This window comes from Hirundo rustica, chromosome 4, assembly GCF_015227805.2.
Source record: "Hirundo rustica isolate bHirRus1 chromosome 4, bHirRus1.pri.v3, whole genome shotgun sequence".
NCBI lineage: Eukaryota > Metazoa > Chordata > Aves > Passeriformes > Hirundinidae > Hirundo > Hirundo rustica.
The window spans coordinates 63,297,303-63,322,934 of NC_053453.1; the positions used below are offsets into that span (position 1 = coordinate 63,297,303).

Below are 25,632 nucleotides of genomic sequence, written 5' to 3' on the forward strand. Positions count from 1 at the left end.
TGGCAGAAGCATCTGGATTCTCATTAGGATGGGAATATAGCTGGGCAGGTGGCAGTTTTTTCACTCTCCTGCATTTTTTTATCAGTCCGTTTTAATTCGAATTACACCTTTTTTGATGATCTCAAAGGTATCACAAAAGACAAAGGAGTACAAAAAACCCCCACATGCGGCAGTCTCCTGACTCATGCAGAGCATCTGTCCTCTCTGTTCCTCAAGAAGCAATATTTCTGCCACCAGACATCTTTGGTCTTCAGAGACATTTGATTCTGGGTCCAAGTGTTCTGAGTTGGGCCAATCCCTGGGGTTAAGTCCCCTGAGATTATGATTAACACATGGCTTTGGAATGAGCCAGGAGATACCGCACATGGGAGGCCCAGATAAATTACCCATCTTGGGTTCGTGTTTCCCAAATATGCTGTGAAGGGCTAATATTTTGCTCAGTATGGAGTAACATGAAGACACGACTCTAACTGACAGTAATGGGAATCATTTGGCTCCATCTCCACAACAAATATTCACTCCCACAGTGGCTGCATTTTTTTTTTTTTTAATTCATTACAACAACTGTTGCAAAGTGGCAGGCAAATAAGCAGATGAAAAAATAGAATGAAGGTCTTTCTGAGATAGAAATCCTGTTTGGCCAATGCTCACCTTTCAACGTGCTGCCTGTCTCCTTTCCCAGCAAGCTCGGAAGCCGTACGACGTCCGTGACGTGATTGAGCAGTACTCCCAAGGACACCTCAACATGATGGTTCGCATAAAAGAACTTCAAAGAAGGTGGGCCCTGTCTACCTCATGAAATATCTGATTTCTCTAGTGCCAGCTGGCTTTAGGAGAGATGTGTACTTAATGAACAGTAATTGTCCAAAATTGCAAGCACAACAGGGAGCACAATATCTGGAGGATTTAACTTGGAGCCATTTTTAACCCTTTTTATGACCAAGTTTACAATTACCCTTTATTCGCCTCTCCTTTTTCTCCAAGTGGAATTAAAAGAAATGAAGGTGCATGCTGTGAAGTTTATAGAGTGATCCAAGCTTTTCTGTCCTCTTCTTAGGAAAGGAAAACTTTTCAAATAATGATTTACCTTTCTGTTCCCACTCTGTGGTTCTTCCCGACTGAGAGAAATCTGTTTCGCTTGTGCTGCACTATCTGGAACTTTTCCCTGCCCACATTCCTCTATGCACATGCTTTCTCCAAGTTTGGGGTTTGCAGCTGAAATAGTTTGCCACAAAACTATTCTCTTCTGTTTCAGCACAAAGTGCTTTTCTCTTTACAAATTAATGCTGTGGACTGGGACACCAGAATGAACTCCCCGGCCGTTAAATGAAATGGAAAAAAAAAAAAAAAAATCCTTTGAATGGAATCTACTGTGTCAACATATATAGATATTAAATCCGCCTGCATGAGGCTCTAGGAATAGTTGCAAATATTATTAAGAAGTTATTCTGTTTGTACAGTCTTTGTTATTAGATTACATAGGACACAGGAGGACTATGTTTTAGTTACAACTTGAAAGTCTGAGAAATATTAGTACTCACGAAAACAACAATAATAATATGGTTTGATTTTGGAGGAAAAACTATTAAAGAGCTGAACTGCTGACTGTGTGCACAGAAAGTCATGCTAGTTTCATGTTTTTGCTTGTTTTGGTCTGGGCTTAGAGCTACCGTAAATTCTCATGTAAATTATGCTCCCGTGCTTAGCAACAGAGTTTAAGTTGCTTGGTAATTGCTCTGCTGGTAATTTTCTGTTTGCTTCTCAGGTTGGACCAATCCTTGGGAAAGCCAGGTCTTTTCCTCCCAGGTATGGTGACTGCATTTTATGCAAAATTATTGTCTTCATAACTTTGGGAAAATACCCTTGGCTAGAGTAATGTGGATTTATAATCCAGCCAATTATACCTGAACATAATTCTGTTAATAAGCCCTGGAATGCCTGTGTAAAGATAAATACATTTCATTCAGGTGGTAGTAGAGTAAATGGAAATTAAGACTAAATGGTAAAATGTGTATTGGAAGATGATGTGCTGGAAATATCCTGAGGGAAATTCTTCTACAAAAAGAGTCTTTCTAAATCTTTTGGTCTGGGATTACAATATATGTTGATACCACTTAAAAAGGTTTCTTCTTTCCTGAACTCGTGTGCCATATCCCCAAGTGACTTGGAGCAAAACTGAGGGTGGCAAAGTAATTTCAGAGCCTCTAAAAAATGGCATGTCATATTATCAGAACAAGGAATATCATTCAAAACACATTTTCAACAACTAATTTCTGCAAAAGGCTCAGCAGTACAATCCTTTTTTCCCTGTAGCTGGTTTTGGATCACAGGAAAAGGATCTGTCAGCTTGAATATTTCTATAAATATTTATGCATGGGAATTCATTCCACAATGTGTAAGCTAAATTTGTGGAAAAAATGTCCCTTACCTCCAAGAATGTATTATTTTATTTCAAGTATAGCGTATTACCAAACTGGAACTGCTATTCGTGCTTGAAAAGACCGGTGTTTGTTAGAAGCACTTTTTATTAAGCAATTTCTGGTTTCAGAGGAGGTGAATAATTGGAAGCTGGTTGTGAAATAAGGTTCTGAGAGGTTCAAGAACCTGAAGATGTTCAGGAAGTTTGGTCTCACCAAATCTTGAGTCAAAAGGGACATAGAAACCACTGGGAGGGTCTTAGGTGGACCTATGGCTTTGAACAAGTGCTGGAAAGAATATAAAGTACCAAGGAACTGACTGGAAAAGGCAGAATGGTGGTTAGGGATGCAGAGGCTGGTGAGCTCAGTTAGGGAGTTGCAAGACCAAAACCAGAAGTTATGTGATCTAGTAGTTATTTTATCTAAACCCTCCACAAATCCAAAAATAAGATAAGTGGTTCCAGAGAAATGGTCTGCAGAACTAAACCTAGAGTTAGTTTGCAATTACTCCTGGTGTTATCCAACCCGCCTTTACTCTCAGGATTTTCCAAGTGGTGAACAGTGAAGAGTGGGTGCAGTATTTGTCTGTTTGGGATGAAAATAGACTTTTGTACTGACCTTCTCTAGAAAAAGGGTTATCCCTGAGTTTCCCTCAGAATGCATGGCTTATTCTACATTGAACATGCATTTTCGATATAATACTTTTCCAGGTGTTGCTAAAATCCTCATTTTTAACAATATGGGTGTTTCCCCCAGATTGTTATTTTTGTACTGATGACAAGCAAAAAAGAAATGACAATGCAAAGAAAATTAAACTGCCAAGGAGAAAAACATGAAAAGAATTTCCCTTTCCAGCTAGTTTTATTTTTTTTCCTGTTTTATTATTCTCCCATTCAAAGAATATTAAGGTCTGATTCCAAGCCTGTTGAAATGAGCGGGAATCTTTCCAGTGACCTCAGTGGGGTTTGGATCATTTTTTTTATTGAAACCCTGTGGACTTTGATATTATTATATAAAAGTAATTGCAGCCTGTCTATAGTACTATTACCTTTCAAAAGTGAATGATGTCACAAATTATCCAGAATCTGAATTCACTGGAAGAAATTATTGTTATTTTTCAAGTTAGTTTCTCCAAGATTTAAAAAAAAAAAAAAAACGCTAAAAGCTGTGTTAAAACAAGATAAGGATACGAGAAGAGAATAAAAGCCAAGCTGGGTCAGAGCAGCCCTGACTCCGACAGAGCCAAGAGCAAGGTACTTTGGGAAATGTGTGAAAAAAGCCTCCAACCTTCCTGTAAACTTTCAGCCCACTGCACATCTGAGGCTTCCTGACAAGGCTGCAGCGTATTTAGTGTCCAGAATGGTTTGTCCTCAAAGAACTTGCCTAATAATCCCTTTAAACTTATAACATCTGCCATATTTTGTACAAAGATTTCTCATAATTCCACCTTCACATGTGCATATTGTGAAGAATTCTCCCTTTTTGCTTGTTTTGGTCTTGGCATCTCCTCCCTTTCTTTGAAACTCCTATAAGCAGGAGTGGATTTAAAAACACAAAGATAATGAATCTAATTCCCAAGGACCTGAACCCTATTTTTATGGGCATATTCAGACTCTGTCTAAGTTTTGTTGGAAGCCTGTCCCAGTGTTCCAGGGGACACAATTTTGCCAGATGAAACAGATTCCTGTCATAACAAACATATGCCTTAATAATGGGAAGTGTTGATGTAGAGGCAAAGAGCATATTATTTGAATTTATGGAGTCAACAAAGTAGACACATTCAATTATACAAATAAAGAATGGCCTACTTGACCTTCACTACACACATTGCTTTTGAATGCAATTTTTTGAGACTTACTACAGCTTTTCAGGGGCAAAGGTGAAGAATAATGCCAAGGTAAAACAAAAAAGATCCAGTCTTTGGGTTCAGGAAAGTACACAAAAAGCTGATGTTTATCTGCAGTTTATCTGAACCTCTTGGTTCTGCATGACATGGGTGGGAATGTCCGAAGAAAAGGGCTTTCTTGCAAAATTTTGACAGTTCCATTGTTTGCTTTTTTTTCCCATTAAGTGCCACCTAAGCTCTCTGATACTTTTTCCTTCCCATCTGTTAAGAAGAAATTAGGTCATTGTGTCTTTAAAAGTGTAATAAATATGCTCAGCTTAATATTTATATTTTTAAAGTAAATTAATATTTCAAATGAGAGATACCTATATTTCTGCAGGAACTGATTCATCCCACCTCTGCTAGAGATGGAAATATTTTTGTAGTTTACTTTTTAGGCTGTCCAGAGGAAATCACAGGTGCCTGATCCTGGACTATGCCATACCTTTTTATAGTTTCTTCTGCCAATCAGCTGTAAAATGCTCTGACTGACAAGAAAAGAGACTCTTAACTAAAACTCGCCATGACTGAGGCAACTTTGTTATTTGGCATTTTATGGGTGTAAAGGGGCAGTCCTGACCTTCTTTTTCATCAGCACACACAGTTTACAAACCCAAGAATCCAGATTTTGCCATAAGCTCATCACAATTGTCCCTACATGGAGTTTTGGCAGAACTGAAGCAAACACAGGTCCAGAAGGCTGCATTTGCACCGAGTTAGCCAAAAGAAGGCAGTGGTGTCTCCTCAGCTGTTCTGCTTTCTGAGATACCATTTACAAAGGTTTTGAGATGTCCTCAGCAATCTGGAATATCCGGTCAAATTCATCTTTTTGTCCTTCAAAGAAACTGATGGCTTTCAGATAAATTTGAATAATTTTGAATTAGCTCCCCTCTAGCTGCGTAAAAATCAAGGAAGGACTCTTGCTCTATAAAGCAGAGTTGTTTCCAGCTTTTACCATTTTCAGACCATCTCTCTGCAGTTCATTCACTGTCCTAAAGGTCTTCTTAAAAACTTTCTCCTAACCAAAGGAAAAAAATTGCTTTTCTTTAAAGTTTGGTATATTCTGATGAGATGGAGTGCGCTAACTGTGAAAGAATAAGATTTATGGTGGTTTTATTTGTTTTCTTCCTCCTGCTCATATTAGTATATGTTATTTATATTATGCACTTCCATCTGGAGAAAGAGTTATCATCTCTTAACTGGTATGAAGTAAACCTAAAAGTGTTTGGGTATTTTTGTTGGGTTTTTTGGGTTTTTGTCCAAGAGGCATATTTTCTTCTTCACTAGGAAAATAGATGGGCCAGCTTTGTGAAAATATTAGGAAATGAATAGAGGATTGTGGTTTTTTGAAAGCAGATTAGTATGTATACTCAGGAAGGCAAAGACTTCCAGGGAAGAGAAGTCCATATTAATAAATATGTATTATGTTATTAATCTATATTAACAACTATTCAGTCTTCTGAATTAAAATGCTTATTGCTTATTCACTAGTGTTTTCTCTGATTCAAATCTAAGCATATAAAATAATGGGTTTGTGTCATACCAACCATGTGATACAAGATGTTTTTCATTTTTTTTTTTTATTTCTGAGTTAAAATTTTCCCATATGTATTTTCATCCAGTTATAAGTAACTGTGCTTCCTTTCATCATGACCATGCTATGTATCCTTTGTCTCTGTGGCTATCCCATAAGTGCTACAGGATTGCTTAGCTGAGCTCAGTTTTGGTGCAGCACAACACAGAGAGTAAAAACTCAATACTAAAAGAAAGTTACTTTGGATTACAGAGCGAAGACTGGAGAAATGTAGACATTTCAGCTTTATAGTTGGCCATGAAATCTTTTCAACTTTGTAAAAACAATCTAATGATGTAGAAAGTCTAAAATCACCTATCTAGAAAAGGCTTGAGAGAGAAACATACACATAAGACAGATATCACGTGTAGGCTAGTGACTTTATCTGAACTTGTGCTCCCTCTCCTTACCCCAGAGTCTGGTGAATTGTGCACACACCACAGTTGCTTTTAAAGATGGTCTCTATTAGAAGGAATTGCTTGTAAATTAGAGCTGGATGCTGTTCCCCATGGAGGCTGATATGAAACTGGGGAAGAGTACAGTGTTTTGTGACTTACACGGCCTGCATGCCAGCAAAGGGGTGCATGGGGCACAGCTCCCTCCCTGTGCATCCTTCCTTCCACTTCTGATTTTCCACATTGTACATCAGTGCCATTTGCCACAGTACAGCTTTGTGTGGCTTATCTCTCCCTGTTTTCTGTCCCACACAGCTTTCAGGAGCACGATTAACTTGGTTTAGAATGTTTTGGAGATTATCTAAAGGATGGAATTAGACCTGATGAAGAAATTATTATTTTATTATTAAAAATGAAATAAAAAAAAATAAAAAAGCTTTTTGAAGCCATTTCTTCAGGTTTAGGGGACTTTTTGGGTTTGGACCTAAAAAACCCTACTACCTGCTCAGTGCAGTTCAAACCACATCCCAACTTAGAAATCCTTAAAGTCATGCTTTTTTTTTTTTCTGATATATACTTTGAAAGATGTGTCTACAGGTTTACTAACTAGAAAATAGACAGCAGAGGCAATTATTTCATTTTAGGCAGAGATGAACAGAGTGATAAACTTGAGCCTCAACCACTTACATTTTAAGAAATTTCTGAGATTGTAAACGATGAGTAGTACACATGTATGAGCCAAGCTGTGTCATTTATTGCCTGTCCCACATTTTCTCTCCTGACTTTATTTGCTCCTGCAGGTTCTCTGGGGAAACATTTCTCTTTTCTATGCCTTCAAAGAGCTGCCAAGTGTGCAGGACCTTTTAAAGGTTCTGGGTGGTGTATGGAGGAGAAGGAAAGCACTAAGTACTCTTGCCAGCATTGCTTTTGCTAGTTTTCCTCTGAGGTTGTGGTGCACACAGCACAAGTTACCTAGAGGTGAACTTTGCTGCAAAGAGATCACTAAACATATTCCATTAGCAAATATAAATGGTAAATCAGCTTGACTCCCTGAGAAATCCAGGAACGTGATGAGCCTCCAGAGGCACTCGCCGTGAACTCTGACGCAGTGTGAATTCATATCTCAGCCTATCTTCTTTCATATCTCAGCCTTGCTCACCCCCTAAGCAAAATTGACGTAGAGAGCTTTAAAAACCAGACCTTAATCACTCATGAAAATGGAGCAATGCATGAAAAAATCCAGGAGTAATTTATCCAGGTATTGGAAATACACTTTAGTAGAGAAAACCATCCAAATTCCATTGGCATCCGCTTGTAAGTTATTTCACTATTGGGCTGTTGTTTTTAACTTGTGAATGTTGTCTCCCATCTTAGAATATGTGTGGACTTGTGCTTCATTCCCAGTGCAATAACACCCTCAAACACTCCTTAGCAATAGATCCTGTGAACAGAAAGGATAGAGCCCATTTTCCACAGTTTTCACTCTTGGCTCCCAACCCCACCACTGGCAGTGGAATGTGCGACTGGGCTTTACTAACAAGGCCTCACAAAGAGTAGGAGGGAAAATGAGGATGCAAGAGCCAGTGTCACTCCTTTGCAGAGAGGAGATGGATGGATGGATGGATGGATGGATGGATGGATGGATGGATGGATGGATGGATGGATGGATTTATAGACAGATGGATCAATCTCTGCCACTGCAGCCCTTGAACCCCTGGATAGTGCTGCCTCCGAGGCCTGCAACCTCAACTGGAAACTCTTCTGATTTCTTTATGTATAGCAAGTTTACCTTGCTCAGGCCAGTGATATTCCAGACTGGAGGTGTGCCCAGGTACTCTGCCCATTCCATCTAACCACATGCCGTTTCACTGAGATAATTAAACAACAAAACAGTGTTACTCCAGACTCCATCTATAGCCCTTCATGTCCACAGACTATCTCTACCAAGGTCCAAGTTGCCCTTTAGGCTAACTTAATTTTTTCAGTCTGACAAACTAATTCCCTTCTCTCCATCCACTCTCTTTCATTTCTGTTTCATTCTTTCTTGTTATATTCATGTATTTTATGCCACCCCACTATTACCAGCTTTTTTTTTCCTTTTTTTTTTTCTTTAAATACCACAGATAGAATTCATAGTTTGAATTTATTTTCCACCTGATGAATGTTCCATTTTTATTCTCCTTTCTTTAGAAAAAGGGGTAGACAAAGGATACTACAGTATAGGAGCCAGACTGATCCGGCTGGAGGATAAGGTAAGTGCCTGAAAGCTTGCTTTTTTTTTTTTTTTTTTTCCCTGAGCAATGATATCTGATCTAGAGACCTGCAAGATAGTATCTTGGCATGATTTACTTTAGAATTACAGGGCTCCATAATAATGAATAATATCCTAATTTTTGTGAGGAAGTTGATGAAGTATCGTGTGCCTGTTGTTCAGTATTAACCATTTACCTGCTATGCAGTCTTGGTTCTTAATTGTAAAAGGAGTTGCTTTTATGTTGAAGTCAAGCCACACACCTTGTTTACAAGTTGCTGTGAACTGGCTGCTGTTTGCCACACAAGAATTGGTGAATTAAACAGAAATGTTAGTGTTAGGAATCTTTGTGAATAGCAACAGTTGACATCTCAGTTACAAATCCTGAGATTCGTTAATGTTTACTGCATTTTTTTCCCCCTGTGCAGTCACCTTTGCACATTTTCTGCTCCTCCCTCACTGTCTTCTCTCCAAGAATATGTTCATCTTTGTTATTAATTAGAGTTACTTAGCAGTGTGCCCGAAGGTCAAAGTTCAATGAGGCTCTATTGTCTTAGACCTCTTCCAAACATCCTCCAGAGCTTTTTTCCACTCAAGTGATAACAAAAATACAGGTTTGCTCACAACTCGAACTCTATTCCTCTAACAGTGTTTTATTCAACTCCCTTATCTACCTCTAAAAGTTGGGTACTCCCTTATCTACCTCCAGCAGGGTACTTGGAGTGGGCAGGAGCAGCACAGTGGCTTTACTGGGGGATGTGTGATGTTGCAGAGACAAAAGTCCATTTGAATTTGGCATATCCACTGCCTATTTGTATCCTTGTCTCACTCAAATTTGTCATGCAAATTCTCTTTTCGCTTTTTTTCTGGGGAAGTGAGGCAAGAAGGAAAGAGGAAGGAAACTTCTCATCATTCTTAAGAACTGTGCATCTTGCCAGAAAGCAGAAATTGAAATTAAACTAATACAATCTCTCGCCTAAATTTTAATGATCATTGCTAGGACAACATTGGAAATATGTGACATAGCACTGTCAAAGGACAGACTTTCTTTGATTTTTAGCTTTCTTGCACAATGTCAGAGAATCAGCCTCACAGATAAAGACATTGTCTGAGCTAACTTTTAAAGTGGATTGGTCCCTTGTGCAGCCACAGCTGTTCAAAGTGAAAATGGCTTTTATTCTGACTGCCTTACTCACTCTTAAAGAGATAAATCACTCTCTGGCCTCTGCAGTAAATTCATGCCACAGCTGCATTCAGATTTCTTGAATGTGCATATAAAGAGAAACCCCCAATGCAGATTGAAAATTTAGCAATAAAAGTATCTGTGATAATATTTGGAGTGCTTTGAGTGAGAAATACTGCCGATACTGTAAATACCTCTGGAAGCAGCAGTTCATGGTCTCCTGACTGCTCTGTATTTATGAAGAAGAGAGGTGAGAAAGTTTTTAATGTGTCTGGCCTTGGTCCAGATTTAGCACAATGCGCTGTGGATTTGATCAATTTTATTTCAAAGCCTGACTTAGAGGACTACAGAGGCATCTTGGTATAAGGAGAGGAATGTTACAGGAGATGCAGGAAATGCTGCAGTGACTGATTCCTGTTGCAGATACCTGCTTGTGTTCTGCCTGTAATTTAGGCGTGATCTAAATAAAGTCAGTGCAAGCTCATGCCATTTGTGGACAAGACCAAGCTGCTCTTTTGTTTGAAGAATTAAACTTTAAATTCTGCATGGGAACTGGTGACTTTCCTCACTGTCTATTTACTGTTGTGGATAAAACACATAGAAAAGAGTAAAAACGTGTCAAGATGTTTCCATAAGATGAATCAATCATTGCAGGTTCCTTTTTGTTCTCAGACCAAACTGCAAATGTAAAATAAATGCCAGACTCAGAGGGAGCCCAGGGCACTTGGTCTTTTAGTACAAATTATCATTCTTCTAGGTATGCAAGGCCCAAGTCTCATATCCCTGCTAAGAAAGTAGATGTCATTCAGAAAAAGGGCAAATATTTCTTGTGTTGGTTTGCTTGAGGTTTTGTTGGCATAAGTCTGGGGGTTTCGGTTTGTTTGGGGTTCTTTTTTGTATTTGCATCTTTTTGGTGCATCAGGCTAAAATACATATGTTTACATAATGAATACAAAGTTAAGCTTCCCAGCTATATCTGTTTTAATGGGACAATAGAAGCTACTGCATCCTGCTGTCAAACTGCTTCCCCTAAATTATTTTCCCACGTCTCATGGGCTCTCCTGCTCTAACAGTTCACTGGGTAGTAGCTGCTTTGTGCCCAAATGTGAAACAATATTGGAATCAGGAAGGGTAAGCTGAGTTTCAACCTCTGAGGAGAATAAATTGAAGCAAGGACATGTCTGACATGAGGCTCCAGCTGGTGATGAAAAACAGTCTCCTCCTTGGAACTAGAAAACCTTTGGGATCAACCTTTTCCCCCTGGAGAAATTATTTTAACATTCAGTCACCCAGTCTAGTGATGGCAGCCTCCCAAAAGAGTGACACATCTGATAAAAGGACACATTTTTGGACAAAGGCCAGTTGGTGCAGACTGATAAAAATGCAGTGTGGATTTGAGAATTTTATCTGCCTAAATGAGCTGTATCAATAAGCAATGAGCACACCTCTGGTCCAGATGACTTTTCCTGCCAGCATTTTGCAGACCATTTGTTTTAGCTGTCTCTCCAGAAGGGAATCAGAGTGTAACAAGCCCATTGAGAGCTGTGTGTTGTTCTACATAAAGCCATAATTATTCTTTTTTGCAAAGTGAGGGAGAGAGAAATACAGATTTCTGATGGTGAGGATGAACTCCATTCCCTGGATAAGTTTGCTATTATTTCAGTTAAAACATGGCATTTGCAGTACAGAAAGGCAGAGGCACGGGTCTCTGAAGGGATTGCTTGGTGATAGGAAGGAACTTTGAGGCAAAAAAATGTTTCAAAGACGCAAAGATCCCAGCCTTCCATTCATGTGGCATGAGGGCACTACCTGCAGCCTCTCTTTTGTGAACAAACAGGCTCCTTCAGGGAAGAGGCAAGAACCAGTTTGTGGAGGATGAAGCACCATGCAACTCCAGCAGAAAACAGGGGGAAAAAAAAAATCTACCCCTTTTTGCCTTTAGGCATTGAAAAGCTGACTAGAAAGAGGCAAAATACATGGTGGCAGCTCTCAGGCAAAAAAAAAAAAAAAAATCCAAACCCCCTTTTGGCAGCATCAACGCTGTGCAAGGCTGCGCTCCCCCCACTGACATGGCACGTTGCATAGTGTGAGTTTGCCTGGAACACTTTTCAACCTGTTTTTCCTTGAGTAGGGCATAAAATTCTTATTTTGTTGTGGCCAATGTAATAACGTAGTGTGGTTCTTTTCACAAAAAAACCCACTGAGATGTTTGGAGAAAGAATGGGGCTTCCTTCCCAGCACGTGATGTGTGCCATTTGGCCGACCCCTCCTTCAGTTCCATGGCAGGGTTTAATTTTATATTGTGGTGTGTAGCCATTGACAGATCTTTTTGAAATGTATTAAGAGGAAGATTGGTTCCAAGATGATGTTCTAGAGCTGGCGTTAGTTTCTTTTCTAAATTGTAAACTAATGCTTCTTTATGATGAAATGAGTATTCTTTCTTTTCCTTTTCTTTTCAAAATTAGAAACAAAAATCATGGTGTGCTATGTCAAACTGCACGGCAACCTATAAATAAAAACAGGAGAGAAAAGAATCTGCAAATGAAAGGTTAGAAAGGACAGCTGTGTTGTCTTTGAAAAAGAAATCTATTAGGTATTTTTATAATTATATGGCAGTCTTTTTTATGTGGTATTTACAGTTATGATTTACGTCCATATTACCATAACTATTTCCATACTTATAGACAACATGTGATAATGCTGAGAGCCAAAAGCAACCATTTGGTAGCATTTAAAAAATGCAGGAACACTAAGAGAAAACAGGGCAGTAAAGCAGAACCCTTCTGAGTTTTATCCATCAGAGTAATGCGAGCCAGAACAAAAATGTCATCCAACATAAACAAATGTAGAGGTTGGATTGTGGTGGTAAACTCTCTCTTTACCAATTTAAACACTCGTTTTTGAGTTGGGAGCTAAAAAGATGGGCTTAGAGAAGAGTGGTAACAACAGAGAGATGGATGTTGGTGAATCTGATTCCTGCTGTGATTACATCAGGAGTCATTAAATAGTAAATTATTTATCATGGCAGTGCCTGCAAGCACCACTAGCATGAAGGGCTGGTAAGAATTTCCATTCTAAATCCCTAATTTGTGAGTGGGGTGATGGGCATAATTGAAGTGCATTAAAAAAAAAAAAAAAAAGAAAGAAAGAAAGGAACAAAAAGGAAAAACAAAAGTTGAAAATTGGTGCACGATGAGTCAATTGCAATATGAGCATGCTACACTTTTGAGGTTTCAAGAATATGTCTGAAATAAACCCCTTTGTTAACAAAATCATGTTTTGGCACCAAGGTGTTTGTGGGTTGTTTGCCCCCTGTTGTTCCTTAAAGATGGAGTCATTCCATAACAGAAAGCTTTTCAGCAGGCTGCTTGCAAATGGGTGTTGTGTGGATTTTCTTAGGTCAAAGCCTTATCTCATTTACTCTGGAGCAGTCCAGCATAAATCCATTGACTCTGTGCCATAAGCATGATGTCATTAGAGTTTTATTTTTAATCTGTCGCTGAATTAAAACAAAACAAAACTAACAAAAACCAAAAGCCGTGATGCCTCAAGCTAAATTGTGCTTCCATTTATGCCAGTGAGGTTACTCAGGATTTGCGCAGGTATAAATGACAGCAAATTTCTCAAATGGCTTTAACAAGATTCCAGCTCCTGTGCTCCCATCCAGCTCGTCAAGAAAGAATTGAGAGATGAGGTGAAAGCAGAAATAGGGACTCAAACATTTCAGAATGAATCTGAGTGAAATCGTGCATTTCACCTATTATGACTAAGAGAATCTTTGTGATATGCTGGGTATTGTAGAACTGAAATTGTGTTCATATACTGAAACATCAAGATGGGCTTTTAATCCGCAAAGCAAGTAATGAAAAGGTAACTGCTTAGATCTCAGCCACACAACTTTTCAAGTCTGCTACTGACTCCTCAGTGCAGAGAGGAACGATTGTAGTCCTGACTTCTTCTGCCTGTCTGGGATGGGTTTATGCTTCTCAGATAAACCTTGTTTAGTACAGTTGAGAGGGAAAGGCTGGGTTTGAGCTGCCTGGTTTTGATGATAATTTCTGGAGGATCAGGCGAAAATAAGAGCTAACTCTGATATCCTTTCAAGTAAGAGAAGAGACAGATCATATATTCTGAGGCATAATGGAAAGAATCCTCCCTCAATGCTTCCCTTATGTTTTTTGTTGTGGAGTTTTTTCATATGTGGTACTTGGTAGCACCCTCCTATTATTTAGGTACTACACCACTTTCCATTACAGAGCTCTATTTTCAGTTCCTTCCATCCTAGCCAAACTCCAGCCATCTGGGCTGAAATTCTCGCAGGCAGATGTCTGCCTCGGGCTGAGATCCTTTGGAAAATTTATATGTCAGAGTGGGTCATCCCTTCTATATCACAGTAACCTGACCCACTGTGAGGATTCTCCCAAAAGTAAACATAAAAACATTGATGGAAAACACTTGAGCTTCTTCTAAATTTGAGCAAGAAAATTGGACAGAAATGGAATATTATCTGCCAGTCTTGGGTCCCAGAGGCCTGATCCAAAACGTAGCAAACTCATCAGGAAGCTTTCACATGGATCAGGCCCTGATTTTTAATGGGTGAGGGAACAGAGAATTTCGCGCAGGGAACGTTTGCCAGGACGCAATTCACCACCGTAAATCAAACGCTAAATAATTCCAAAACCCAATAAATGATTGTGCAGATGGCAGTGTCTGCTCCCCAGGGATTGCACTGACTGGGATCCAGCCCCAACAGTTTGATCTCATTTAGAGCAGTCTCAAGGATTGCTCTGATCAGGCACTCACTGAGGTCTTGTTGCTTCTCTGCTCTCTTGGCTGAAACTTCACTGGTGGGAGGAGCAAACCCCCCATCCAGTGCTGCCCAGGACACCTTGGAACGTGCAGGGCAGGGGGTTCACAGCCAGATGTGGCAGAGCAGCTGGAATCAGCTGGGTTCAAAGCTTCCCTGTAGTAAGGAAAACGGAGTCACTTGCAGAAGTACAAGTGCTCCTGGAGAAGAGCACATGGACTGTGAGCATGGAGGGAGAGAGAAACACCAGAGTGACTTAAGGCTGCTGGGAAATATGACAGCCTTTGGAAGGGAACTGTTAGAACATTGGGAATCTAATCCACATGGATGCACCCAGCTGTTTCACCTGAAGGGAAAAGGTCCTGGAAATCGCAGTGCTGCTGGAAAAGGCTGTGGATGAGGGGCCTTGTCCATGGCTTCCTGTTCTCCGCCAAAACCTTCCCAGCATCACAACTGCCTTTAACCTGCACAGAGTAAAGGGTCCTGAGCTTGGAAATGGTGATTTCCTGTAAGTTTTAGAGAAAATCAGTGCCTGGGTAGAGGACAGGCACTCTGGAAATCCCTCTGCTCCCAGAACAGACTGCAGTGTGAGTGTGGCTCTTCTCAGGTGCCAGAAAGACCAGCCACAGATGGAGAAGAGTCACAGCTCTGCTGGTTCTGTTGCTTATGATGCAATAAAGTAATTTATTTACTTTCATTGGGTGAAAAAAAAATTTACAGTATTTTCAAGATTTTGACCTTTTTTTTTTTTAATAAAAAGTCAAATCCTCCCATTAAGAGCTTTGACCTGAATGTCCAAAGAATTACAGAAATGAGATCACCTCTAAATATTTTGCTTCTGCTTTTTGTAATTTTTAATAGGTTATTCTAAATAAACGTAATGTTCTACGTGATCCTAGGCCACAAATCAAAATGCCTTTAATTAGCAGTGTGAAAATGGAGTATTTTAACAATCTTTTAAAAATAAAAAAGTGTAAATTCATTAGGCCTGCTTTTTCTTATGAGCAATGTTTTAAAAATTGTTATTTTCTGATGGAAAAATAAGTCATTTGAGCACTTTCTGCAACCCCCCAGCTGTTGCAGATATTAAACAATTTAATTTAAAAAGCTTTGTTCAAACATATATTTTGTAGATGTTCTTTGTTAGTTATGCCTGTGCACTACAAGTGCTGCCCTTCCTACAGACAGGTTGAGAATATTTCTTTGGAATGTTTCTCGATCTGAAAATGACAATTTTTTCCAATGGAACATTTTTTTTGAGAAAGTGTCACATTCATGTGTTTTAAATCATGCGCTGAAGGAAAGTGTTTCCAGTTTTCCACTTCAGAATAGCTTTCTGAAAATGAAAATTGGGGTGAAACACTCTTGATTTTCTGAGCATTTCAGCTGAACAAGTTTATTTCTACTTCTTTTGTATGGTTGAATTAAAGGTGTTCCAGCATCATGAAGAATTCACAGAGAACAAAGATAAATTTTCCTATAGGAAAAACATTGCTTTTCCTCTAGTATTCTTTACCTCAGAATTACTGTAGCTATTTCACCCACCACATTTTTCAGATCAGTAATTTATAGGGCAATTTTAATGCTATTTGAATGCCATGTAATTTTGACCTCTCATTCCTCTTGATCAGGGAAAGCACACTGAAAAAAACCCCCAAAAAACAGATTTGTGTTATTCAAATAGTTCCCAGACTAACAGTTGGATTTCTGTTTCATGCAAGAACCGTGGTGCTGAGTCAGAGCAAGCATCTGTTTAATCCTGAAGCTATTCATCCACTCATGGCAGCTGAGGGATGGACTAATTCAAGGCTAATTTGCTCTAACTGGTCTCTGGGTGTTTGCAATGGATTACATGTTAGAAGCAGCATGAAGAACAGTGCTGTACAAGGCAAGTTACAGGACGACAGCACTCTTTAAAAGAAAAGAAAAATAAAAACCAGAAAAAAACTCACCAAGACACTGAAGTAATATGACATTCCCGGATGTGTTGACTGCATCTAGGGAAGAGAACTTTCACTCAACAGAAAAATTATATAAAGGATTTCATATAAAGGCTTATGAGGTGAGGGAGAGAAAAATTGAAAAACGTTTTTTCCCCTGTATTTACCAGCAGCTTGTTCTTTTCAATGAATACTTTGAATTTTATGGAGCAGGAAAAAAGCAAACAGATCAATAGTACATACTTCTACAACATAATTACTTTTCCTACTAATAAATAGTGTAGATAAATTAAAATCATATTTTTCCGGTTGAGAAATTTGGGTGTCCTGGGGTGTTTGAATAAAGCACATGTTAGGCAATGTGTCTGTTGCACACTACAGTCCTTTGAGACTAGCAGGAATGGGTTTGAGCATGAGAAGGGGAGGTGGTGCAGAGTACTTCAGATCTCTTCTCATCATGTGGGGACAGCACTTAGCTTATTACAGGCTCCATCCTCAAGTTTTGCATTTTTATGTAGTGTCTGAATACAACTAAGTATTGCTAAATCACTGAGCACTTTACCCAGGTGGATTGTTCAAGACATTGTATTTAAAGAACTGTGCTTTTCTTTGTTATGAGCAAGTGTTTTTCCCAGGCTAAAATGCCCGTAAATTAAACTGTGCTCTGTCACATCAGGACAGAGCCAGCATTCTGAATTCTATGGCTGTGATAAAATGCCTTGGGAGCACAGGGCAGTTCAGCTTGCAGGGCATTTCAGGAGGTGGTGTAGTCACTGCGGCATCTCCATCCCTGCTGTGGGCCTGGCACACTGCTCCAGGAATGCTGGGCAAGCTGCAGATGGACAAATAAACACTACAGAGTTATTTAGCTTGGAAAAAACCTCCAGGATCGTCAAGTCCAACCTGTGCCACCCAGCCCAGAGCACTGAGTGCCCTATCCAGGCCTTCTGGGACACCTCCAGGGATGGGGCCCCCACCACTTCCTTGGGCACTCCCTTTCAAGGCTTGACCACCCTTTCCATGAAGAAATTCTCCCTGATGTCCAGCCTGAACCTCCCCTGGAACCACTTGAGCCATTTCCTCTCATCCTGTCCCTTGTTCCCTGGGAGCAAAGCTCGATCCCCCCAGCTGCACCCTCCTGTCAGGTAGCTGTAGATAAAGATCTCCCCTGCTTGCTCTGGTTTGGGAGCTATCATCAAGGACCAAACTGGCAGGTCTGTATTTGTTTCTGCGACCTGCAGCCCACGGTTAAGTGTCATATGTTGAACATAGCAGTGTCTTGAGCCTTAGTATTTTCAAAACCTGGCAACTGGAAGTACTGAAAATGCAGTCACATTTTCTCTTCTGAAAAATGCTGACAAAAATAGGAGGCTATAGCTGACTTAAAGAGGACTGTTTTTCAAGAGGTGAAGAATACAGCAAGGCATATAAAGCAACTTTAACAGGTGTGGAATACAGCCAAAACAGTGTAATGTGAAATGTGGGATAGTACAGGGCTAGGCTGCTGCTGCCAGGTCAGGTTAAGTGTCTGACCAGATCCCCATCTGGATTCAGGATCTGGCTCACACAGCTGCCTTTCCTCTTCAGGAGCAGAGATTGCAGAGATTATCAGCAACATTATCACAAGTCTCCTACTACCCTGCGTGTTTCTTAAGGCTTCCGTATTTTGAGACATGCAGTAATGGGATGTTGAGGAAACTCCCCAGTCAGAGCATTCCCGGGCCTCTCTGGCAGTGGCTCTCCCAAGGTCAGGGACTTTCTGGGACTGAAGACCCTTCCTTGGCTCCAGTGACCGACAGGTCCCTGTCTGGCTCCCCGCACACCCCGCTCGCATCACACCAGCTTTGCCAGGCAGAGGTGGCAGAGTCCCAGCTGTCCCATCCCATAAAGCCATTTATTCCTGCGGCAGTAACACTGAAACAGCCCCAGCTGGTGCCTCCAAGGAGGGGCCCCAGCAAAGGAACCCCTGGGATTTTATCCCATCACAATCTCCCCGTGGCCAGTCTCGCTCTTCCTCCCAAGCCTTTGGCTCCTGCCCCTGTCTCCGTGTCCATCCACCTCGCTGGCATCACTCATTTTCATCTCCCTTGTTGTCCAAAAGGTCAGCAATTCCTGGATGCTGCTGTTCCATTCACCTGGCTGGGTGTCACCTGCCTTTGTGCCCTTTGTCATCCCAAAGGTTGGCAGTTCATCCTCTTGTCCACCCAGAGCTCAGCCTGTACTTCAACCTGCATTTAAATCTGCATCTCAACCTGCATTTCCATCTGCAGCTTGCGAGCCCAGCTACCTGTGCCAGATGCGTTCCTCAACAGTGAGAATTCCTAAATTCTTAATAAAATTGCTGAGTTATAGCCCTTGCTCTGGAGATACCCATGAAAAACAGAAACACTGAAGCCTCAAAACTCCCAAAAGGAAGAGGATGAACATGAAATGCAATGTGTATTTAAAATGTTAGCCTTTTTAAGGCATTTTAATTGGACTGACCATAAGTAGCTGTTGCAGACTCTGGTTTATATTCCTACACACTGTCCAGGGCAGGCAGAAAAAGCAGCTGAAAGGCCAAGTCAGTGTTCAGAACTAGGTAACCCTGACCTCTCTGTCCCCATAAACCCCCTGGCACCTTCCCTGCCCTGGGGAAGTTTTGCAGGTGTTCAGGTCTCTCCCGAGCTCTGCCATCAGGACATACCCTAGGAGGCAGCAGAAGCCCACGTTCTTTCACAGCAGCTCAGAACACATCAGCGTCTTTAACTCTCCTCCTCAGCCTTACCAGGAGCTGCCTGTTAATGGCAGTTTTGTCACAGCCTTCCGAGCGCTGGGCAGCTTTGCACAACTTGTCACCCTAGGCATCTTCAGAGTTTCTGAAGCCACCAGCAGCAAGTCTTGTCTGTGACAGGCTGAGCCTGGAACTCATACCAAGATTGAGTGGGTGCCATGCAGAGAGCTTTTATACCTATGTGCAATGCTCAGCTTGCCTCAGGATTTGCAGCAAAAGAGGAGAAATAGCTGCTTTCTCCATTCTGCTTTCAGAGTTCTGTCGTGCCATAGAAAGAAGATGGTCCTTGATGAGTGCCCAGGAACTGAAGCCCAGCAGTCTTTTCCCAGCACCATTTCACATACCTGAAATTCATCTGGGCAAGCCAGTTAGAAACCATTTTTCGAAGGGCAGGACTATATCCAGAGAGTATGCTCACCATAAAGCCAAATTTATAAGTAAGATTACCATATAAATGAGATATCCATCTTCAGAAATTAAGGGCTGGGTAGGCAAGGCCACAGCAGTGCCCGCAGGACACACATTTCTCTGCCCCCCTTAGCTCTGACCTCTCCATTCACCCTCATCATTAAATTAGTGGGCAGCTGCCCCAGGGTAGCAGCGTCAGTGCAGCGTGGGGGGAGAGGGGTGGGGGGTGAGGCCAGGACAGGAGCTGGAGCTTGGGAAAAGGTATCTCGACAGAGGAGAAGGATGGAGGTGAAACAAGAAGTTGTTATTGCTGGATGTGGAAGTGGTAAACAAATTCGACTTTCTTAGAGGGCTTTGGAGCCTGAGCTCAGAATCTGCTTCAGACCAGGTGTCACTGGAGTCTGGTCTTGCAGCCTTGCATGGCTGTGCCTTGGACAACATTTTTTTTTTTGGTGTATTGGATGTGTTAACTGGGTGTGCAGTAAACATATAGAGCTCTGACTGATATTTTGTAGTTTTTGCATCTACTTTCTTTTTTTCTTTTTTTTTTTTTCTTTTTTTTTTCTAGCTACCTTTTATGTTTTATGTATTCCAGCCTCCATTTTTTAGAGTCTAAAAAGAACTTAGATTGCTCTAATAGTACTGAATATTGCTGTTATTTCTGACTGGAGCTTTTCCTAGGTACTCTCAGCTCTCCTACTGTAGCACGTTCTGAACTCACTATCCAGAGGGAAAAAACTCCAAAAGAAAACAGTATATCTGATGTTGAGAACACATTTATTTCCAGCCCCAGCTAGAAGGGCTGTTACTAAGGGATCACTGCAAGGGGGTCAGATCCTAGAGTCCCAATGAGTTTTACCCTGAGGTGGGAATGCAAAAATAGTCTTCTGATCCTGTGGTAAAACATATCTGCTTGGGGGGTAAGATACTGAATGGTGACAGGAACTGCTGTAAAGCTAACACAGCTTTAATATGTGGGGAATAGAGTACTCCATATGCTGCTGTGTGATTTCCTTCTTTGGCTTGGAAGGCAAAAACCCACTGCTTGTATTTGGAAGGCAAATTTCAATCCCCAAAATATCTTCTCTGAATTTACTTAATTTTACTGGCTGGTTGAGCAGGCTGACCATAGCTCAGACTGGAGTAGAGGTTATGTCATTCAGCAGAAAACTCCCTTGTGTGAGCAGAATTTTGTTTCATTTTATTATTTTTTTCCTCCTGTTTCACCTCCTCCAAGACTATGCATACAAAGGGAGGTCACAAAATAAAAATAAGCTGTAGCCAGCCAAGTTCAGGGTTTGAAATAAAATAAAATTTAAAAAAAAAAAAAAAAAAAAAAAAAAAAAAAACCAACCTATGTATACTTATTAGAATTTCTTGTTAATGAGGTCATTTATGTCAGGGCAGGAAATGTACAAAGTAGCCCAGGATAGAAAAATCTAGACACTATAAAACACGCCAACAAATTTGGCACACGCATTACTCCCTTAATATGCCCCCAATGTAATCTATAGATCCCACAAGTGACCAGACTATGTTTATGTATGTAAAAACTCCTATATATGTAGCACTCATAGGAGTAGCAATTTTACTAGTGGGAAAAGATTATTGTGGTCTTTTTATAAAGCATATAGGTTTACTTAGAGTGAGTCCTTGTAGAAGAGCGCAGGACCATGAAAACCTGTTAAAATGTCATGATTATATTAATTTCATACTTAAAGGAATACTTCACTTTAAGTTATGGCTCCAAAATTACACTGCTCATTCATGATGTTTTTAATGTATAATTGGCTGCCTTCAAAAATGTCACAGTAGGAGGAAAAAAAAAGGTTCATTTTCCTTGGCGTGTGTGCTGTTGCTATTCCTGTGTTCATTTGGCTTGGCTCAGGGAACCAAATGCTGCAGTCTGAAATAACTTTTTATATGTTGACATGTGCATTTAACTAGAATAAGCAGGCAGAGTGGACCAAGTTGGATTCAGCAAGGAATAAAATATATCTTGTGTTGCACCTTTTATGTGTCAGCCTGGGTGCCTGATTCTTTCTCATTTCATCGTTGTCGCGGCACACGTGGACCACAAAGACCAGGCAGTGAGGTAACACCGACGGAGGAAGGAGGGAAGAGTAAGAAGGAAGGATGGAAAATATAATCTCTTGAAGGAAAAGCTGGGAAGGGAATACTATTAACCTGCTGAAATTTATTTAGCAAAACTTATTTAACCTGTTGTTTCCCAGAGCAAATAGATCTCGGTGTGGTCTGGGGAGAAGTCTCTCCAGTCCCACATATACTGAGATGGATTCTTGAACCCTAACCTTGTGTTCACCCCCTTGGCCTGAGTCTTGATCTTTTCTAGAGTTGGTTTGAGTTCCAGGTACTGGATTTGGTCTGATCTCTAGATCACGGGCTGCTGACCCCTGTGTTTGACAGCAAGCCCCAGGAGAAAGGCCGCGGTGCTGCACTGCGGGTGGGGATGTGGTGCTGTACGGCTGTGAAGCTCCTTCCCCACGGGTCCTGTGTGCTCCCCACTTCCCCCAGCACACAGCTGGGCAGCAGGAACCTGCCATGTCATGGTTTTCTGGTTCGTCACACACCTTCCCTGCAGCTGGGGCGTTCCTCACCTCACAGGGATGTCCCATCGTCTAGATTGTGGTTGTGTCATCTGAACCTCACACAGAGAAAATCCTAAACGCCCACAGGGCTGCAGCACAAGTGGGCACATAAGGAGAATCCCAAGGAAATTCTGTAGGCAGTCCCACAATTCTGAATGTCCTGTCATTACATTTGGGGGAGGAAAATACCCCACTCTTCTGCACCCACCTCCGTACAGTCCCATGAGCCTGACAAATACCCTCAGGAGAGCAGATGGCTGTGCGCTGTGAGAAGTCTTTCTGGGAAGCAGAAGTTAAGGATCAGCAGTGGGTAGTGCCCTGCTTGTTTTGCAAACCAAGCAAAAAAGACACCTTATTCGGTTATAAACAGGAAACCCGCGCCAAGTTAGTGGAGGTTCTTGTCCAGGACCACTCCCTAGATGAGCTCAGGCTCGAAGTTCTTGTCAAGATGAAAGTCATGACACGCCCTGTGCCTTGCATGTTGTTGGGACCTGCTCCTGACCACGTCTCAGCAGGGCTTTCTGCCTTGAGCACACACAGATTTGGTGTGCAAAGATCTAGGGGTCAATTAGGGGAAAAATAAAAATCCAGGTGAAAAATTAAGGATATATAGGAAACTTAAAACCATGAACTTAAGTCTACAGCATCAGTGTGACAGCCTATGACAGAGCACCAGAATGCTGGGACTTGGGGTTTTTTGTATCATTGTGTCCGTCTTGCAATGTTCTAGGTGGATGTTGTATTCTATGTGACATCTGTTGGTCTTCCAAATGAAGGCTTCTGTGTTTAAATCCCAAGGAGATATTTGTGTTCGTGCCAGTAGTTCTCCTAACTGCTTCCCCAGTGGGAGCAAAGGTGGACAGACAAGAAGCTGTTTTTTGATATCTGCAGATTTTATTGACTTTTCCCTCTGATATACCTGATGCTGGGGGGGGGAATGATCTTTTGTTGTTTGTTTGTTGACTCGTTTACTAAAAAAAAACCCAAAAAGTCAAGTAAGACTTGAACTGAACATGCTCAAGATACCTAACCCTGAAGTCCTTGATTCATGTTTCCATCCATGCTCAAAACTACTATCTTCACCTGAGGACATAATATCCAGTTTTAGAATTAATCATCTGTTTTCTTTCTTTCTTTTTTTTTTTTTTTCCTCTCCATTTTTTCTTATCTGTCCTGTGTTGGAGGACAAATATCCCCAATTTGAGCTGTTTTATAAAACAGCTTTGTAGTGCAAAGCCAAACATATTTTGGCTTCTCTGTCGCTGGGGGAATGAGTGCTCAAATACAGTATTTATTAGCATTTAAATAGTCTGAATTTTACACCTTTGTGTGCACACATGCGTTTTACTTCCCAACCCTCCCCACCCTCTCCCCCCCAAGACATTAATGAAGTTTGTTCTTCTCAAAATAGAAGTTCTGTTTGGAATACCTAATTGCTGGGTTTCTGTTGTGGTGCTTTGGTCAGAAAAAGCCCGGTAAAGAGCAGCCGGTGTTCCCCTGGCTCAATGGGGACCTGTGTTCCCCTCGGGGAGCCTCGAGGGGCTGTGGCTGAGGATCTCAGCTCCCTGCTTCACTTAGACCTCTCTGGGACAAGCAGCACACACTCAATTGATGGGCACCGTCAAAGGGCTGCTGGAACCGAATGATTTATTTATTTATTGCTTCTATATTTACTTATTGCCAGCGTCAAAGAAAAGATTGTGCTCGTGGGCTTTTCATCTTCTCCCGAGTGCTGCCTGCACGCTGCACTGCCGAAACACTTCAGAAACATTTCGCCCCCTAAATGCACTTGTGCTGACTGGAACTGGATCCTCACAGGCAAACTGCAACTCTGCTGCTGCCACAATGTCATAATATTTCATAGGTCATTTATAAATATTATTGCCAGAGCAAATAAATTTCTTCAGAGTACTTAGTCTACTGCTAATAAATAGTTTATTTAAGCTTGTAAGAATGGTGACATTTCACTCGGAATATCTTTGGCCTCTTAAAATTTGTTAGCGCAGAGAAGAAAAGGGGAAAAATAAACTGGAAAAAATATGCAGCAGATATTTTGATTTTTTTCCCTGTTTTTACTTGCTTAAAAGGGCCTTCTTGTCAGACTGCATGTCTCGGTGTGAAGATATTACAGGGTTTGATTAATGTGGACTATTTAACATCCTCTTTAGTAGATTATTCCCTCTTTTTTTCTCTTTCATTCCCTCTTTTTTTCTCTTTCAGAGAAAAAAAAGCTGCTGCATGCAGCTGAAATAGTGCTGAGGCATGTTGCCTCTCATATCAACAGTAGTAACTAAATTCCTTTTGCCACTTTCCCCTTTCGAAGTAAACATTATGGACATGGTGGTGGCATTTTATTTGTTCATTTTTTGATGGTTTGGGGTAGGTTTAGATTTACCATTATTATTCATCTTGCTCTTTGGTTAAAAAGGCTGGGGTTCAGATGAATTTTTAATAGTATTATGAAGACACAGAACAGAGGGGAGGAGGGCCTAGTTTTTGTGGTGTGGTTGTGTTTTGTTAGGGGGTTTTAGACCTCTCAGCAAAGGTGTCAACTCTCAGCTCTTTTCATTCAACTACTGAATTCACATCAAGAATAAATGCGAAAATTTTCTTTCATATGCTTCCCATAAAATGTGTCATTTCATTCAGGCTCAGGAGGAGGTACAAAGCTGATGATTTTATTTGTGCATGTGTGGGAACATTATATTTCTATTGCAATCATCCAGTGTGGAAAGAAAAATACTGTTCCATTGAAAACCTCCAGAGATTTTTGAAGACAGTCCTGTTTAAAAATTACAATCCCGGCAGTTCTAGAGATGCTTAATACCTCCCCTGGCAGAGTCCATGCCAGTCTCTCCTAGATGACAGGCAATCTTCAGAAACTCTGGGAACAGGCAGAGAAAAACCTCAGCAAATTCAAATATCTGTAGGAAGGGGAATCATTTTATACTAAGGGAGTTAGCAGGCACTTGGTCAAAGACGTCTGGTGTAAAGAGCCTGGAAATTTTTGTACATACCTCAACCAAATGCCACATAAGATTGGGAGGAAGGGAAACAAACCTCCCGTGTGCTCTTTAGCTGACAAATGACAGGGTTTCCAAGAGCAAAGCAGGAAATTCTCTGCACTTACTTACGAGTTTATGGCAACACAGGTGTACTCTCCTGCAGACTTTGGCCTGCACATGATTTTGTCATTTAAATAAAGAGGAGAGGAGAGGAGAGGAGAGGAGAGGAGAGGAGAGGAGAGGAGAGGAGAGGAGAGGAGGAGGAGAGGAGAGGAGAGGAGAGAGGAGAGGAGAGGAGAGGAGAGGAGAGGAGAGGAGAGGAGAGGAGAGGAGAGGAGGAGGAGAGGAGAGGAGAGGAGAGGAGAGGAGAGGAGAGGAGAGGAGAG

The 25,632-nt window shown here is 41.1% G+C and overlaps 1 protein-coding gene across 1 annotated transcript in view; it reads left to right on the forward strand.

The window, feature by feature from the left end:
• The window catches only part of LOC120752097 (potassium voltage-gated channel subfamily KQT member 1-like), a 411,281-nt gene that overhangs the window by 226,050 nt on the left and 159,599 nt on the right, over positions 1 to 25,632 (forward strand). Inside the window, exons 15-17 of the mRNA XM_040062756.1 lie at positions 683 to 777; positions 1,766 to 1,806; positions 8,461 to 8,522. Of these exons, the coding sequence (XP_039918690.1) occupies positions 683 to 777; positions 1,766 to 1,806; positions 8,461 to 8,522 (198 nt within the window). The remainder of the gene's footprint in view (positions 1 to 682; positions 778 to 1,765; positions 1,807 to 8,460; positions 8,523 to 25,632) is intronic.